General features: G+C 43.1%; 1 protein-coding gene across 1 annotated transcript; it reads right to left on the bottom strand.

Moving 5' to 3' along the window:
- Window positions 1-415: 415 nt before the first annotated feature.
- SETD7 (SET domain containing (lysine methyltransferase) 7) lies at window positions 416-10958 on the bottom strand (the record flags this gene model as incomplete). The annotated part of the gene is made up of 6 exons (XM_010147869.1): window positions 416-577; window positions 869-986; window positions 2108-2189; window positions 3777-3966; window positions 5815-6016; window positions 10829-10958. Coding segments are annotated over 6 exons (884 nt in total), but the record flags the coding sequence as incomplete, so codon positions are not given.
- Between the last annotated feature and the right edge of the window lie 3732 nt (window positions 10959-14690).

Genomic DNA, 14690 nt, shown 5'->3' with positions numbered 1-14690 from the left:
TCTGTACATCTTCCCCCAGCGTCCCACAGCAAAGGGAACTGGCTTCTTTAACGAAGGAAAATTATTTTCTACCTATGTATCTCCACAGGTCTGAAAATATTTATACCCTTGAACATATGTACACATCAAAAGTTTCCTAGTGCTCTTGCACCAACTGCAGAGCAGCAAGATGCTTACTTTATGAGTTTCTGAAAAGACAGCGCATCCTACAGTTGTAAACTTCAAGATACTTCATGGTGTAAGCCCAGAGAAGCATCAAGCACCTGCAATGCCAGCCAGTTTCCAACTCAGCCCAGGTGAGCAGGAACTCCTTCAGTGCCTGCTCCCCTTACTCCCACCGCTGCTCCTCATTCAGTGCCCACAAACACCCCAGGAGCCCAGGCTGCGGCTTCCGCTACGAACGACAGGATTCTACTTACGGGTCATAGATGCAGTTAGGAGTGAAAGAATGGTTGGCCTTATGCCCCAGCGAGGCACAGTACTTGGCGGCGTGGTTGTAGGGCTCTGGCACGTCTATGACTGTTTCATCATCCAGGGATATTGTATTTCCATTGAGGGCCCAGTCTCTGCTGTCTACCTGGTTTGGAAGGCAAAAATCCATTGTGTGGAAGGGTCAATTTTGCCAGCAGTTTGAAAGCAAACATATATGCAATTAAAGGTTTCCCATAAGTCACGGGAAAAAATAAAACCCTACCCAAACAAACCACCACTTTTTTTCTATGTACATAGGGGAACATGCACTTTCTTAGAACCAACTCCATCCTATTAAATCTTCGGGGTGGGAGGATGTGGGTGTCAAATCCTACTATAAGAAGATTATTTCAGAAGGAGCAATGAAAATTCAGACTGACTTTTTTCTTTCCTTTACCTCCTGGTGTGTAATTCGCACTCCATTGTAAAAGGACATAACTGTCCTGGCTTCTGCTGCGATTTTCGAAAATAATCCTTCTCCAGCACTGGAAATGAGAGAGACATCAACATACACCCTACAGTGGGAAAAGGACATGGAATTAGTGATTGGCTCCAGTTTTCATTTTCAAGTAGTATTATCACAACACTACTGGCATAAAGACTAATACTTAAATATTATTATAATAATAATAAACCTAATCATAATAATTCAAAATCTCCAAATGCAACTCCTCCTCCTTCCTCTTGTCTGTATATTCTATTTTGGCAAAATGGAGATTTGGTGGGGAGTGGGGACTGACTTTACCTGTTAGTTTGAATTTTTTTTTTTTTTAAGTGCCAATCTACTCTTAATCCTCAATGCTGGCTTGAATTCAGCAACAACTAACTTGCCAGAATCCCAGAGGCCCCCACGAAATGGAGGCTACTGGTGTGTACATGCACAGGTGAGCAGGAGTTTTCAAGGTGGATCCCTAGATCTTCAAGCACTTGATGTAAATTAATGCCAGCATTTTACTAATGGTTTAGATTATTTCCGAGTATCAGAAAAGGATGGCAACTGACCTATCTACTGAGCAAGGCCTCTTAGAAGGCTAGGTAAATAGTGTAATTGTGGAATAGCCATGGAAGAGATATCACTGTCGGACTACGATGAGACAATTGCTGAGGAACGCGTTTTGACATGACAGGGTTATCACAAACAGTACTTCGCTTTTCTCCAGCTTGCTGATTTATGCTTGCCACTTTGCTACATCTGGAGGGAGGGGATAAACCTTTGTGCAACTTACGCCATCCAGCGAGACACACTAAATGCAGCGCACCATGATCTGAAGCTAGTTACGCATCTAGAAAACTGGGAACGGCATACTTTTTTTTTTTTGCTCGGAATACTGTGTATGTGGGCTATTAGTGGAGTCCAGGACTCATCTGAACACATCTTTGAAATGCTAAGAAACTATCCTAGTTTAATCTCTTAAAAAGCATTGCTGTGTTCTACCCGCCAGAGTGCAGTTTTATTGTGCAAATCAGCACGAAATTCAATCAAGGCAAACTGATGTGCAGTAATGGGTTCAATTTCACAAACCCTCACGCACTTGGAAATTTGAAGTGAAAAAATGTTTGTCAAATCAGGCCCTAAATATGTAACAGCAAAGAAACAGGGACAATATTGAAAGAGGGGAGAAAAAAAAAAGCCTACCTCTCCGACTCATAAGGATCAGGAAGAAGTGCATTTGTAGAAATGCAGGATGAAGTAGATTTGTCAAAACTGTATGCTGGGCCTAAAAAAAAGACCAGAAATCAACAAAGGAAATAAACTAATTGGCAGTACCAAAAGCACGCAACCCTTAACTTAATCAAGACATTCAAAAATTAAATCTTAATGACTGCAAGAAATCAATATTATGCTTCCAAAAAAAAAAAAAAATTAAGTAGAACTGCACCTGGAAAAGTTTTTCCATGAGACACTGTTTCTCGATTTTTTTTTTCTCCTCAACACACTAGGGTATCAGTATTGTCACACAGAGGTGACATATATCTTCTTCAAACTACCAACTTTTAAAGGAAGACTGGACAGTCTTTCAAAACTGACCCTCCCAGAGTCTCTAACTAAAATTAAGAAGTAAAGCCAAATTTGAAAGGATAGATTCAATAACACATTAATTATAAAAAAATCTTAAACTATTTCAAATATTAAATGTTTTCTACTCCAAATCCTGAAGAAACGTCAGCCAGTAGATAATGTCCAGTAATCACAAAGTAGACTTCCTACAGTCATTTATTTGCCTCCATTAATAAGCAACTCAGTGGTACAGCGTGAACCATATCCTTACATCCTTCTCCAGTCAACTGCCAGAGGACTATCTGGAAGATCGGCTGTGGTGCAGGTGGAAATAAGATGGAAAAAACCCCAAAACACAGTATTACAGTGCTCCTGGCATTCTGGCTGAAGGCAGCTTCCCCCACAATGTATTTCAATCCTAGTTACAAAGCACAACTGCACCCTCTGAGTAGCTACCCTCTCAGTTACACTTTGATTTGCTCTCACAACTGAACGATTTATAAAATAAAAAGTCACATGCATTCGCCTCTCAAGAACATAAAACTGAGTGAAAAGGCATTACTTCCTATCAAGCTAGACAATCTTTGCTGGCAAAACAGTAGATGTGTTAGCATAGTCCCTGTTTACTACCCATGGCCCTGCCCGCAGCTTAAGGCATGCCCCTCCAGAACACCACACGCAGCTACTCCAGTACTGTTGGCACTACTGCCCTGGAGAAGCAGCACTGGCTACACGGGTGGAAGGCACCACCCTGACCCCAATCACTTCACAGACACTTTCTATCAGCAGGACTAGACAGACTGAAATGTCCTGGTCAGTCAGAATGTTACACAACAACTCAAGCTCGTTCACTAATTCCAATCCCTGCCACCTGTCAGCACCGTAATGCAGATGCCAGAATATTCACAGTGCTGGTATTCACTTGCAGGAACCCAACTGACAGATCCACAACCAAACCACAGCCTCCCTTCTCCACTTTTAGTTATTTTACTAACAAAACTAAGCCTGTAACTGCGCCAGCGTTAACACGGTTAAGCAGGTTTTCACGCTGGTGCAGACGGCTGCGCCCATAAGCTTGCAAGAGAAGGGTTATGAAATGCAGTTTGGCATTCCTAGTTGTTCCCAGCACAAAGGAATCACTCCACGTGCCTTTGTCCAACTCTGTAATTTAGAAAAAGGGCTTCTCACCAACAGACTTCTCACAGCCAGCCTCTAGCGTCTCTGATGGGGAACGTTACAGAACCCAAGCTGTTTGCAGCAAAGAGCTGGTAGGGAGAACACAAGTTTCTGTGTCAGCTGAACTTACTGCCTGGGACTACTTCAAACTGAGGCTTCCCATCCTCGACAGATGTCAGAGTTGCCAGTTTTGCTTCTATCATTTCTCCATCTATGAACCTTCCAGAATATGCAGTCTTTCCATCAGGGTACACATAGGCTATTTTCTCTCCAGTCATTTCCCCTTCTTCATTCACTTCTCCCACAAGGCTGCCTCCATCCTGAAAGCACAGGCAGGAAAGGAAAGGCAGAACATTCAGTTATACTTAAATATCTTGAGTAAAGGAAAAAGATTTCTCCCAACTTTTGAAAGAAGCTATCTAAGCTACAGTAAGTTCAGATACAACATCATGAAAATGAGTGAGAAACAAACACCTGAAGAAGTTGAGTGAAATCATTCCAGCCATGAGAAAACTAATAAAAGAAAGGAATGAAGGGAGTTTTTTTATGTTGTTTGAAATACGAAAAACCCAGGGTCTTTCTCTCTTTGTGAAACAAATACTGAGCTTCAACTGGCAAAATTTTAATGTGAACAGCCTGTGAACCAAGGCCCAAAGCCACATGCAAACTTTGTCTGAGCCTTCTTAATATGATACTGTGCTGGAGGAAAGGAAAAATTAAAACGCTGCCTTGTTCGCTGACAATTCATGGTATACCAAAAGGCTTAAGCCTATTAAAAAAAAAAAAAATGACAAATGATAAAGATTTGCTGGACAACTGGAGAGTTTGTCTGTCACCACCATCCTCCAGAACGTCAGGCAGCACTCCATAAGAACAACTATTTGCTGAAAACCACCAGCAGCAATGCTTTTCCTCTCTAAGCATTTCAAAGTTTAGCCCTGGGCTTTGTCATCTGTGATTTGCCTGCAACTCCAGTTAGGTCTGCTTACAGAACTGAAGAATGAGATGCATAGATTAGCACAGGTCTAATGACTTCAGGTGTTTATTTCAAAATGGCCAAGGAAACATTTCAAGTAGCTCAAGTAACGCGTTTTTTACCAGCAGGAAGGATGTGGAAACGGACTGGTTTAGCTCAAGACGGCTGTGCACAGACTATTTCAGAGTGGCACCCTTTCGTTCAACTCCAAGGATGAAAGAGCTTCAAACACACCACAGTAAGGAATGAATAACCTTAAAATGTATGCACATAGTATCATGCACAACACCATGCATAAAAAATTGCTTCCACAGCAAAGGTGGTTTTTTTTTTTTAACACTTTGCATCCCTTCACCTGGCAAGATGATAAACAACCTCTAAACATCCACATTTCCAGAAGGTACAGCAACACTTTGTCAACAGGAAGGTTAAACAGTAGACATATGACCTGAGAGGGGAATGGGTGGGTGGGGGGTGTGGTGTCAGCTGTGTGTGTTTTATACACTAACACTGAAAACTGCTACTTGTGTGACAGCGTACAGCAAGCATTTGCTGATTCTAACACATGCTTCGTGGCAATAGTGAAGACTAGAAAATAAAACAAACAGCCAACGGTGAGCATTTGAAATGAATCAGCAACCGAAGCACATGCCATACCTAGCACAGAAATAGACTGGGTTTCGGCCAGCAGCTTAATGACACGCAGATACCCCTCCTCAGCACGAGGTAAAGATTGAAAGATGCAAGTCTGGAGCGTTGCGTAAGGCTGACAGGAATTAAAATTAAACAAAAGTAATATCTGATTTGTTGGGGGAAGCCAGGCTTCACAACATACCCTGCAGAAGTGGGCATCCTAGTTAAAGAGCAGCAGGAGGTTGCAATGGCTTATTTAACTGCCTTTATCTTGCCCCACATGGGGGTTTTTTCCATCTTACTTTCTCCACCCCCTGTCCTGCTGAGGAAGAGAGTGATAGAGCAGCTTGGTGAGCACCTGGCGTCCAGCCAGGGTCAACCCACCACAAACTGTATGTTGGATTATCCCAAATCAGAAGGCACAGAACTTCCACACAGATTTTTGCGTGTTGGACTTTTGGATAGCTGGATCATGACAAATGTTTGTTGCAGCTGCGAAGAAAAGAAAGATACATAATGGTACTGTTCTGCAATAAAGAGAGCAGGTGGTCAGGCTTACCGGGTAATAAATCCAACAAACTCCATGTCGAATGTTGTCTTTGTACTGCCCTTTGAAGATCAGCCGCCCATCGCTGTCATACTCCTGGGCTGGCCCATTCAGCTCTCCATCCACGTATGTGCCATGAAGGACCACTCCATCCTCATAAGTGTAGATTCCCTGGCCTTGCAGGGCGTCATCAACATAGTACCCTTCCAAGGTGCTGGTGAAGAGAGAAAGAACACAGCAGTGGAAGACACATCACCTCTCTAAGAGGTGAAGCCAAAGCCTCGGCAGGCAGCACAGCACGACCCTGATCCTCTGCTCGGCAGTCTGTGTATAATTGGTCCAGAAATGCTGAGGGGAAACCTTCAAGAAAGTCGGGTCCTAGGAGGTAACTGTTGACACCCGGGTTGCTACTGCTGGGTACCCTCCAACCCCCCCAGACCGCACACTGCCACAAGTGCAGCTTTTCTTCGCTTCCTCGGCGGCCTCTCTCCAAGAGCCCAGGCTGTCGGGGGGCAGAGCGTTGCGCAGGCGGACTGAGAGCTACGCTGAAAGGCTTGGTGGCAGCTGCCAGGGCTGCCTCGCTGGGACGTTGCTTCCAGCCTCTCCTCCATCACCCACCTGGCATCACTACGCCCCACATCTGAAGCTCTGATGTGTTTGCCAGTTTCAATCAAAACTGACGGGGAGGCAGAAGGTAAACCTGACCTCTCCGGAAAGCCAAGATGAAAACCAAACTTTTTTCTATGGCCCTCCAAAGCATGGCATTATTCACCTAAATTGCATTGCTGAGCTTCTTTTCTATAGGCCGAGGCAGCAAATCACGGCAACGAATGGACGCTCACGGTCAAAGAGGAAATTATTAATCAAGCAGGCTACTCTTATGTTAGGATTTTCTACCTCCTGTGCCTGGATCTTCACTAACACCTCTCTGGTGAGGTGAAATGGGACTGCTGTACAGGTGGACTGCAACAGGGCACAAACCACAACCCGCTGCCAGTCCCCTAGTGATACACTTGGCAGCGATCCGTACCGGATTTGCTAAAAGCACCGTCATTTTTCCTCAATTTCTATTAAAATGGAACGCAGCCTGTCAGACAGAACTAGTGCTGCACTTGGATTTGAACAAAGAAACGTTTCATTTCAGTTTTGTCTTGCAAACCCTTTAGAAGAGGCACAATAATATCCTGCCATCTGCTTTGCTGCCGCTCTTAAGAACGGCTGCTGAGAGAAAGCACACATAACTAAAATAGAATCTACTCAGTTATTTCTTACTCAGGTTAGAACTAGCATAAGAAAACACAAACTGGTTAGCTTTTACCCCAGCATCTTTAGCTCACAGCCAGCTGCAGCAGTCATACTTTCACTGCACAATTCTTCTGATGCAGACTTCTAAGGTATAAGCCCAAACAGTGTCCGGGAGCACATGACTCCACATGTTTTACAAAACATTTTCAGTTGTGGAAGGAATGTTGTCTCAATTAACTTCCTGGTTACTAAAACTTCACTCTGTTTTTACATAGCTTTGGCAATCTGGCTGAGGTTTCCATGGGAAAATACACTACAGTAAAAGAAGGTACATTATCCGTGACAGACAGTACGTTTAGAAACAAGACTTCAGCTTTGGTTTTTCATAGCTCCCTTCACAGCAATGCTGTTTTAAACAGGTCCTTTCCTCATGCCGTGCATTGTTCCACAGCAATGCTCACACAGCCTCAATGCAAACCAGATGCAGAGCAGGAAGGGGCAGGAAAGCTGTTTTACTTTTCAGTTGGATGAATTTCTTGATCCAGGTTGCTACAGAGCTGTACAGACAGCTACGGCACCACAGCACAGGGAAGGAGCAGAGCAGATGAGGGAACCACCAGAAATCTGTGCACTTAGTTGACTATAACTGACACCACTTTCTCCTCTGGTTTATCACAGATCACCAGATTTCATTTTATTCCAGCTGGCACCACACACAGAGTCCACATGTAGGATTACTCTTTAAAAGAAGCAGCCATCCGCAGTTTATGTAATGAAGCAGGCAAAAAAAGCTACCTTTAATGGTATTAGCTGAAGTTAACAAGATGCTAAATTACAACAGTGATTCAGCACTGGAAAAAAGATCTTTTATTGTAACTCAATTTTCTAGGTTTTCTTTCTGTATTAAGCTCCGAACAATGCCCAAAAGACCTCTTTCTACTCTCATGTCATCTAACAAAATCAACAGAAAGATATCTAAACAAAGGATTCCATGTCTTTAAACCTCACTTAAAAAGTCAGGTTCTCTAAAACTTCTATACTTGCAGAGTTTTTGGAATTCTGTTCCCCCCACCCTCTTTTTTTGGGGGGTGGGAGGCAGGGGAGGTGTTGATTTTTTTTTGTTTGCTTTGGTTTAAAGTTCTCAGAGTATGGTATCTGCAGCCAGACACAATAATTGCAACCAAGACCTCATCACCAGAAAGAGGAATGAACAGCTCCTGTGTCTTGCACAAACAAAATCTTGTTAATGCAAACCCTGAGCTAGCCCATACTTTTCCTGTTTGGTTCTCAGATTATCGTATTGAGCGCAAAGTTTTACTATAGTCAAGATTTCTCAGGTGTACTGTCTTCCCATTATCTACCAAGCAGAAAAGGGGATCTAGGGTATCCGCTACCTAGAGAATAAACCAGTGATAAGACTGGGGGGGGGCACCAACACTTACTGCAACATGCTTCCAGGTATGAAGTTGCATTGACAGACCCTGACCCATTCATCCCCTGATCTTCCACCTTTCCCTCTATACTGGAACACGGAAAAGTCTTTCTTAAAAATAAAACTGTTCCCTACTGCGTTCTGGGAGATGTCAGTGCACAAGAGTTTCCAGTTAAGGCAGAAGAGCAGCCGCAGCTCAGTGCCAAACACGGCTCGCAGGGACTGCGCCAAGTGTTGCGTGAAGTGCACTCCAGCAAGCCTTAGCACAAGTGCAAGATCCAAAACAGGAAGTACGCCAGAGGTGAAACTTCTCCCTCTGAAAGAGCATTTTGGGTTTTGTTGCATTTTTGAAGGGGGAGGAAAAAAATACTAATATTTCATCCCAGGTCTCCACTCCCTTAAATAATCAACAGGAAGGGGGCAGCTATTCCAATAAAAGGAAAAGTTTTCACTGAGGCAAACAAGACAGCCAGACAATCAACACTATTTCCCAACACCCAGAAAATGAGAACACTTACATTGCTGCCAGTCCAGTGTCTGACAGGATTCAACTATTCCCAAACAACAGACCTACAGTAGTTCAGCTGTCAGCCTTTACCAGCAGCCTGGGAGACAGACCCAGGAATGCTGAACCTAGCTAACTTAAACACTGAAGCACACAATATTGTAAGAGGAGGCGTGTTTTGAGAAATTTTGTGGATGCGAACAGCACATCCTGTTTTATGCCAAGCCATTCTTCCTGCAACATGCCGTGACACCTGAACTATCCGCTTCAGAGAGCAAATTACTCTTGCTATCGAGGTGTAGCTAGGTAAATTGCAATGTCTTTAGTAACTCATCACTGCTCTGTTAAGGCTGCTTCAGCTAAATTAACATTAGGACAGTTTATAAAAATATCCCATTTTCCAAAACCACGCTACAGACTATTTCTGTGTATTTTCATTCTGCTAGTTCCTGAAGTCACACAGTAGCCAACTGTTCCATTTTTTTCAGGGTTATGAAAATTAAAAAAAAAAAGTTGGCGACACTGAAGAGGTACAGAAAAAGCTCAGCAGCAATCTGAGTTCTCCCACAGAGCACTGCCTGTACCCTGGATTACTTGGAGAAGCAGCCCTACAAACAAAATACTGGGTCAGTTTCTCTGCCTGTACAATCAGCAACTGCTCTGCTGAGATCAACAAGCACAGAAGCACTGTGTACATGTGTCCATAGAGATGCTGTCTGCCAACCTAAAAAAGGCTATTTTAGAGAGGTCAGCTGCTAGGCAGTACTGATTTTCAGTTACTCACACAAGATTTGATAAGCCCACTACCAACAACAGTGGGGATTTTTCTTCATCCAAGCTTGGAGGCCTGATGGGTTTCTGCATAACTGAATAAATACATTATCCTTATCATGAAAAAAAACCCCACAATCCCCAGTATGAAGCAATTGCAAAGGCAAGTACAGACAAGGAGCTGACTCACTGAGACAGCACAGTACCTCTGCTCCTGCTCAGAAGTTCACTGAGCAGGAGGAGAATAGACCCAGCACAACTGTCAGTTTAATGGCTGCTATTCATAGTGCCACCGACAGCTGCAAAACCATGAAGAATTGTGTCATTTTATACATCTGTTGCTTCTTTGGAGGAAGTTCTGAGCAACTGCAGAGAGAAATGCTGCAGCTGGGGGAAGACGTACGAGGTGTTCACAATGAAGACCTGAGAAGAAAACACATGCATAGGCACAGACTAGCTCAATTTCACTGTCACAATTCCCAGGGAGGAGAGGGGAAGTTATAGGGGCTTTTCTGAAAATAAATCAAGCCACAGGCAACTTGCAGGGGATTAGGCAGAGTTGGGAACAAGCCCGTATTTAACTCAGTCCTTTAACCACTAAACAATTTCTGAGACCAGTCAGGTCAGCCTTTCTGCCAAGGTCCTACGTCTGCGCATGAGGCCTGGCACAGCCCAGTCCAGCTGGAAGTCTGTACAGGGCTAAAAGACACACAAAGAAATCCACCTGCGGTTATGGACTTGAACTTTGTAGTCCAAATCCTTATCACCATTTTTTCCAATAGCTCTGACTGCCCTCTCCATTCTTATGGTCTCTAACTAGTTCATAACTTCACAGTGCTAAAAAAGCTCACAGTGCTGCATACTCCCACCAGGAAACGACTCCGGGCATCACGTTACCATGCATAGCCCCCGAACCTATGGCTAGAGCAGCAGCAGAGGAAACTTTCCAGGTGGAGTTTTTAATGAGAAAGCTTATCCAGAAACTCAGCAGCATACAATCAATGAGCTTTAGTTGTGCATCACTGCAAGCAGGAGGCAGAATATAGAAGAAAAATCGAAGAGTCGGTATCTACCTTCCATCAAAGAAGAAGAACTTGCCCCGGCCATTCTTTTCTCCATGCACAAAGTTTCCCTCAAATCTGTCTGTCGATGAATAGGTGACTGTACAGAATCCATGTGGCAACCCATCATCATCTAGATGCCCTGAAATAAAACCCAAAGAGCAAAAGAACACATTAAACGTTATATAAAATTGCAAGCCTGATCTGATTATGTAGATGCTTGAAATGCAGGAGCTCCCTAGTGCAAAACAGTAATCCACATCAAAACATTTCTGTTGGGAACAGTGATCAGGGATTCAGTACAACCGAAGTCTGTACTTGTCTAACACACTGCGCTTAAAATAAAAATTAAAAAAGGTCAGGGTAGAAGAAAATTGATGAGACATAGAAGACAGAAGAGAAGAATAAGCAAAAATATATGTTTCTAAAAGAAAAAGTTAATACTATTCTAACTTGCATTAACACAAGTCTTCAAAAATATAACAATTCATTATCCAAAATATGTATTTCCTGGTGAGAACAGAATAGATTGATACTTCAATCCACCATGTAAAGGTTTGGTTTTCTCTTTGGATAAATACATGCCTTATAAGAATGTGGGTGTGCCACCTCATAGCTATATCCATAGGAATTTGAGGAAATAAAAGCACATAATATCTGTAATACTATGCTCTTGCAATATGTCCTTCAACTTGCTTATTTCATATTTTAAATGCTGCTCTCCCGTGCATTTTTGATGTGTTCAGATTACATCCCCTTACCCCATTCCCTTTCCTAGCCATATCAGTTTTCCCATTACAGCTGCTGCACAGGGGGAAAGCAGAGGGGCAACGGACTTGGATCCTCATCTGAATGGATCTGTATTTTGCAGGATACACATGGCCAACTCTGATTCAGTTAAGGCATAATAATGCTCCTGTTGCATCTCTATTTCCTGCTTCTAAGTCAAAAGAAAACGGAAGAGTGTGTTAAACAGCTGTTATTGCCTAGTTTACCACTGTGGACTTGCAGTCTTTAGCACTGGGTTAGCAGAACACTGCTCCACCTGCAGAACGAAGATGCTCCAGCTCAGCAGGGTTGCTTTTAGCACAGCAATACCCCTGGTGAGGGTGGAACAAGCTCCCATTGTGACATTTTGGCAGGTATAAGTTTTGTGTGAAAACTGATGAATAACTCAAAGCTAGCATATATTTATGTTCTTCCACACTTCTAAATAAAAACTGACCTCTGATCCCCCGAGTCTCTTGGTGAGATATACAAAGCCTGTTAGAGATGAGAGACAGAACATGCATCCACATCTACAGGCTTTGGGTCAAGCTCTTCCCTAACTAAATTTGCCCTAAAATGAAGAGGTTCAACACACGTACGAAAATGCAGCAAAACTCCAGTGTGAGCGATTACAGCCCAGGCTGATGCAAGCAAGAAGAGGCACTTCAGTATTACCAAACCTATACCCAGAGGGAAAACAGGCTGCGCACACAGCAGTGGGAAAAGCCAGCCAGCCACCCATCTGGCTTCAGAAGTCCATCTATTCATACCCCGTTTGCAACAGGTCCAGAGGGTTCTGCTGGGACAAGGGTACCCAGAGGGTACACGCATTCCCAAAAGCTCTTCTCACATCACCATAAGCTACTGCTTTTCCTTGGGATGCTTCACAGCCCTTCAGGGACACCACAGACAGGGCACAGTAAGGATCTGGAGCAGCATCTGGTTAAGAAGTCCTCTCCTACGAGGCACACGACCTGCCCCTAGCCTTTTAATAGCAGAACGATTGACAGAAGAATGCCATACAGCACAGGACACTTTGTCAGGATGTATTTCCAAACCTTTGGCTACCTCAAAGTAAAATTTATTTAAAAAAAAAAAAAAAGGAGTCAAAGATAAAAGAAGGAAAAAAAAAATTGCTAAGTGAATCTTCCTCTGACCAAGTAAGGCTGTGCAGGTTTACTACCCATCTCTTGCACTTTTTACACTGAGTATGGAAATGCATCAAGAAAATACAGGAGAAAGTAACGGTGAAACACCTGTACTCGCACAAGAACCAAGACTTCCCCGCCGCCTTCCCAAGCATGCTCCCCAAAATTTCCTTCGCACCTGCTCTGGCACTTGCCTAGCACCCTCTGCAACTAGCCTAAGCCACCAAGTTGGCAGAAAATTCTTTCCTTCACTGTTTTGCTGCTGTTTCGGGGGGCTCACCCCCCCAGTGCTCCGTCAGAGCTGCCCCTCTCGGTGTTAGCAAAGCACCTTGCTTCCAGCTCAGCCACCTCCCAAAACATCACTGTGCTCTTAAGTTCCTAGTCCACGGGCCAGACTGAAAACAGTTAAAAGCTTTAAAAGTTAATAAAATGAATCAGACACTACTTACTGTCCAAGCTAAATGAAGTAATAGAATAAAAAGAGACAGCAAAGAGGGGGGGAGGGAAAGGTACATCCCATCACTAAAGGCTTTTAATAACTTTTAAGGGCAGCATGTTGCTCTCTACAAACAGAAGAAAGGCTTTCCCCTCCCCCCCTAATTCAGTTGGGACACCCCTTTTTGTAGAAGAGAAAACTTTTAGCCGTTCTGTAAATTCAACCAAAAGCTCAGTGAAATTTCTGATGTGAACACCTCCTCTTTTAGAATCAAAACAACTACGTCAACATTTATGGTTTTAATTAAAGACTTCTGTTCTATCAATATGGGAATGGTATGCTGGTGTAAGTTAACAGACCCTAAACAACCCCAGTACTCCAGTTTTGCCCTCACTATAGGGACCAAACTTCTACAAAACACTTGGCTTAAAAAAAATATATACTGACAGTATTGGTACATTATACTATTAAAACAAAACAACAACATTAAAAAAAATCCAACAGCAAAAACTTGCCACTTCATTCTCTGTGACTATTCAGTTTTGTCAAGATTTTGCTGGAATGCAAAGCCCAACACAAAAGCGGCCATGCTCATACACAGCACGCATGTCAGGACTTTTGCATGGTAGGATACAGACTATCCCAGAGATTTAAATGGTCAGCTTTGATCGATGGCCTCTATACAGAGTCTTAATCTCAGCCATAGTACAAAGAATTCAATTCTTCTACTATGCTTGAGATTTTCCCCTATTGAAAAAAAAAAAAATCAGCTGAACAAAACAAGAGACAGTCTGTCTCTCACAGTCAATAGGGAGGGGGGGAAAAAAAAGCAATTTCAACTTTAATTACATAGACACAACTTTTCCTACATGGCTGAGGCCTTAGGCTCTAATTCTGTTTCAGATGAAGTCAATGGAAAAAAACCTCATTATTTCAGTGGGAGCAAGGCAGAGTGTTCCACTTCCCCTTCCTCCATTTGTGAAAACAACCCCAAAATGCCTACACATATTTTTAAATTATTATAAAACCTCACTTTTTGCTACTTCTTTAAGGGTCTCTCAAGAGCTCCTCCTAAGCTCACGCCATGAACTTTTCAAGAAAGGGAATTACACTAATAGGGGCTAGCTCACAGTGCAGCAAGATGAGGCTGCTTACCAAACACACTGATGTACACAAATCAGAGATAAAAGCCCTTTATTGTATTACTATCACTTAACGGAAGACATACAGCATGCATCATCAACAAAAGATTCTGGCCACAAAGATGTCAGATAGATGTTTGAGGAATAACAACAATAAACCAACACCCTCTCCCCCCAAAATTAATGTGCTGATTTATGTCGTATTTCTAACTTCCTCTGGGTTAAGCGCAAAAACCCCCAGCTAGCCTACTGTCCCCAAACAGCACCCGGTTTGTGTGTCACTCAGACATACCTTCATACCCAGTGCTGAGTAACACATGCTTTAAAAACTCCTTACCCCGCAGAAACACTTAAGCAAACCCATGATAGGGCAGAACACT

The sequence above is a fragment of the Eurypyga helias genome, unplaced genomic scaffold, assembly GCF_000690775.1.
Source record: "Eurypyga helias isolate BGI_N326 unplaced genomic scaffold, ASM69077v1 scaffold37752, whole genome shotgun sequence".
In the NCBI taxonomy this organism is placed as follows: Eukaryota; Metazoa; Chordata; class Aves; order Eurypygiformes; family Eurypygidae; genus Eurypyga; species Eurypyga helias.
Note: the sequence above shows the minus strand (reverse complement) of the source record. Positions and strands in the feature narration are given on the sequence as shown.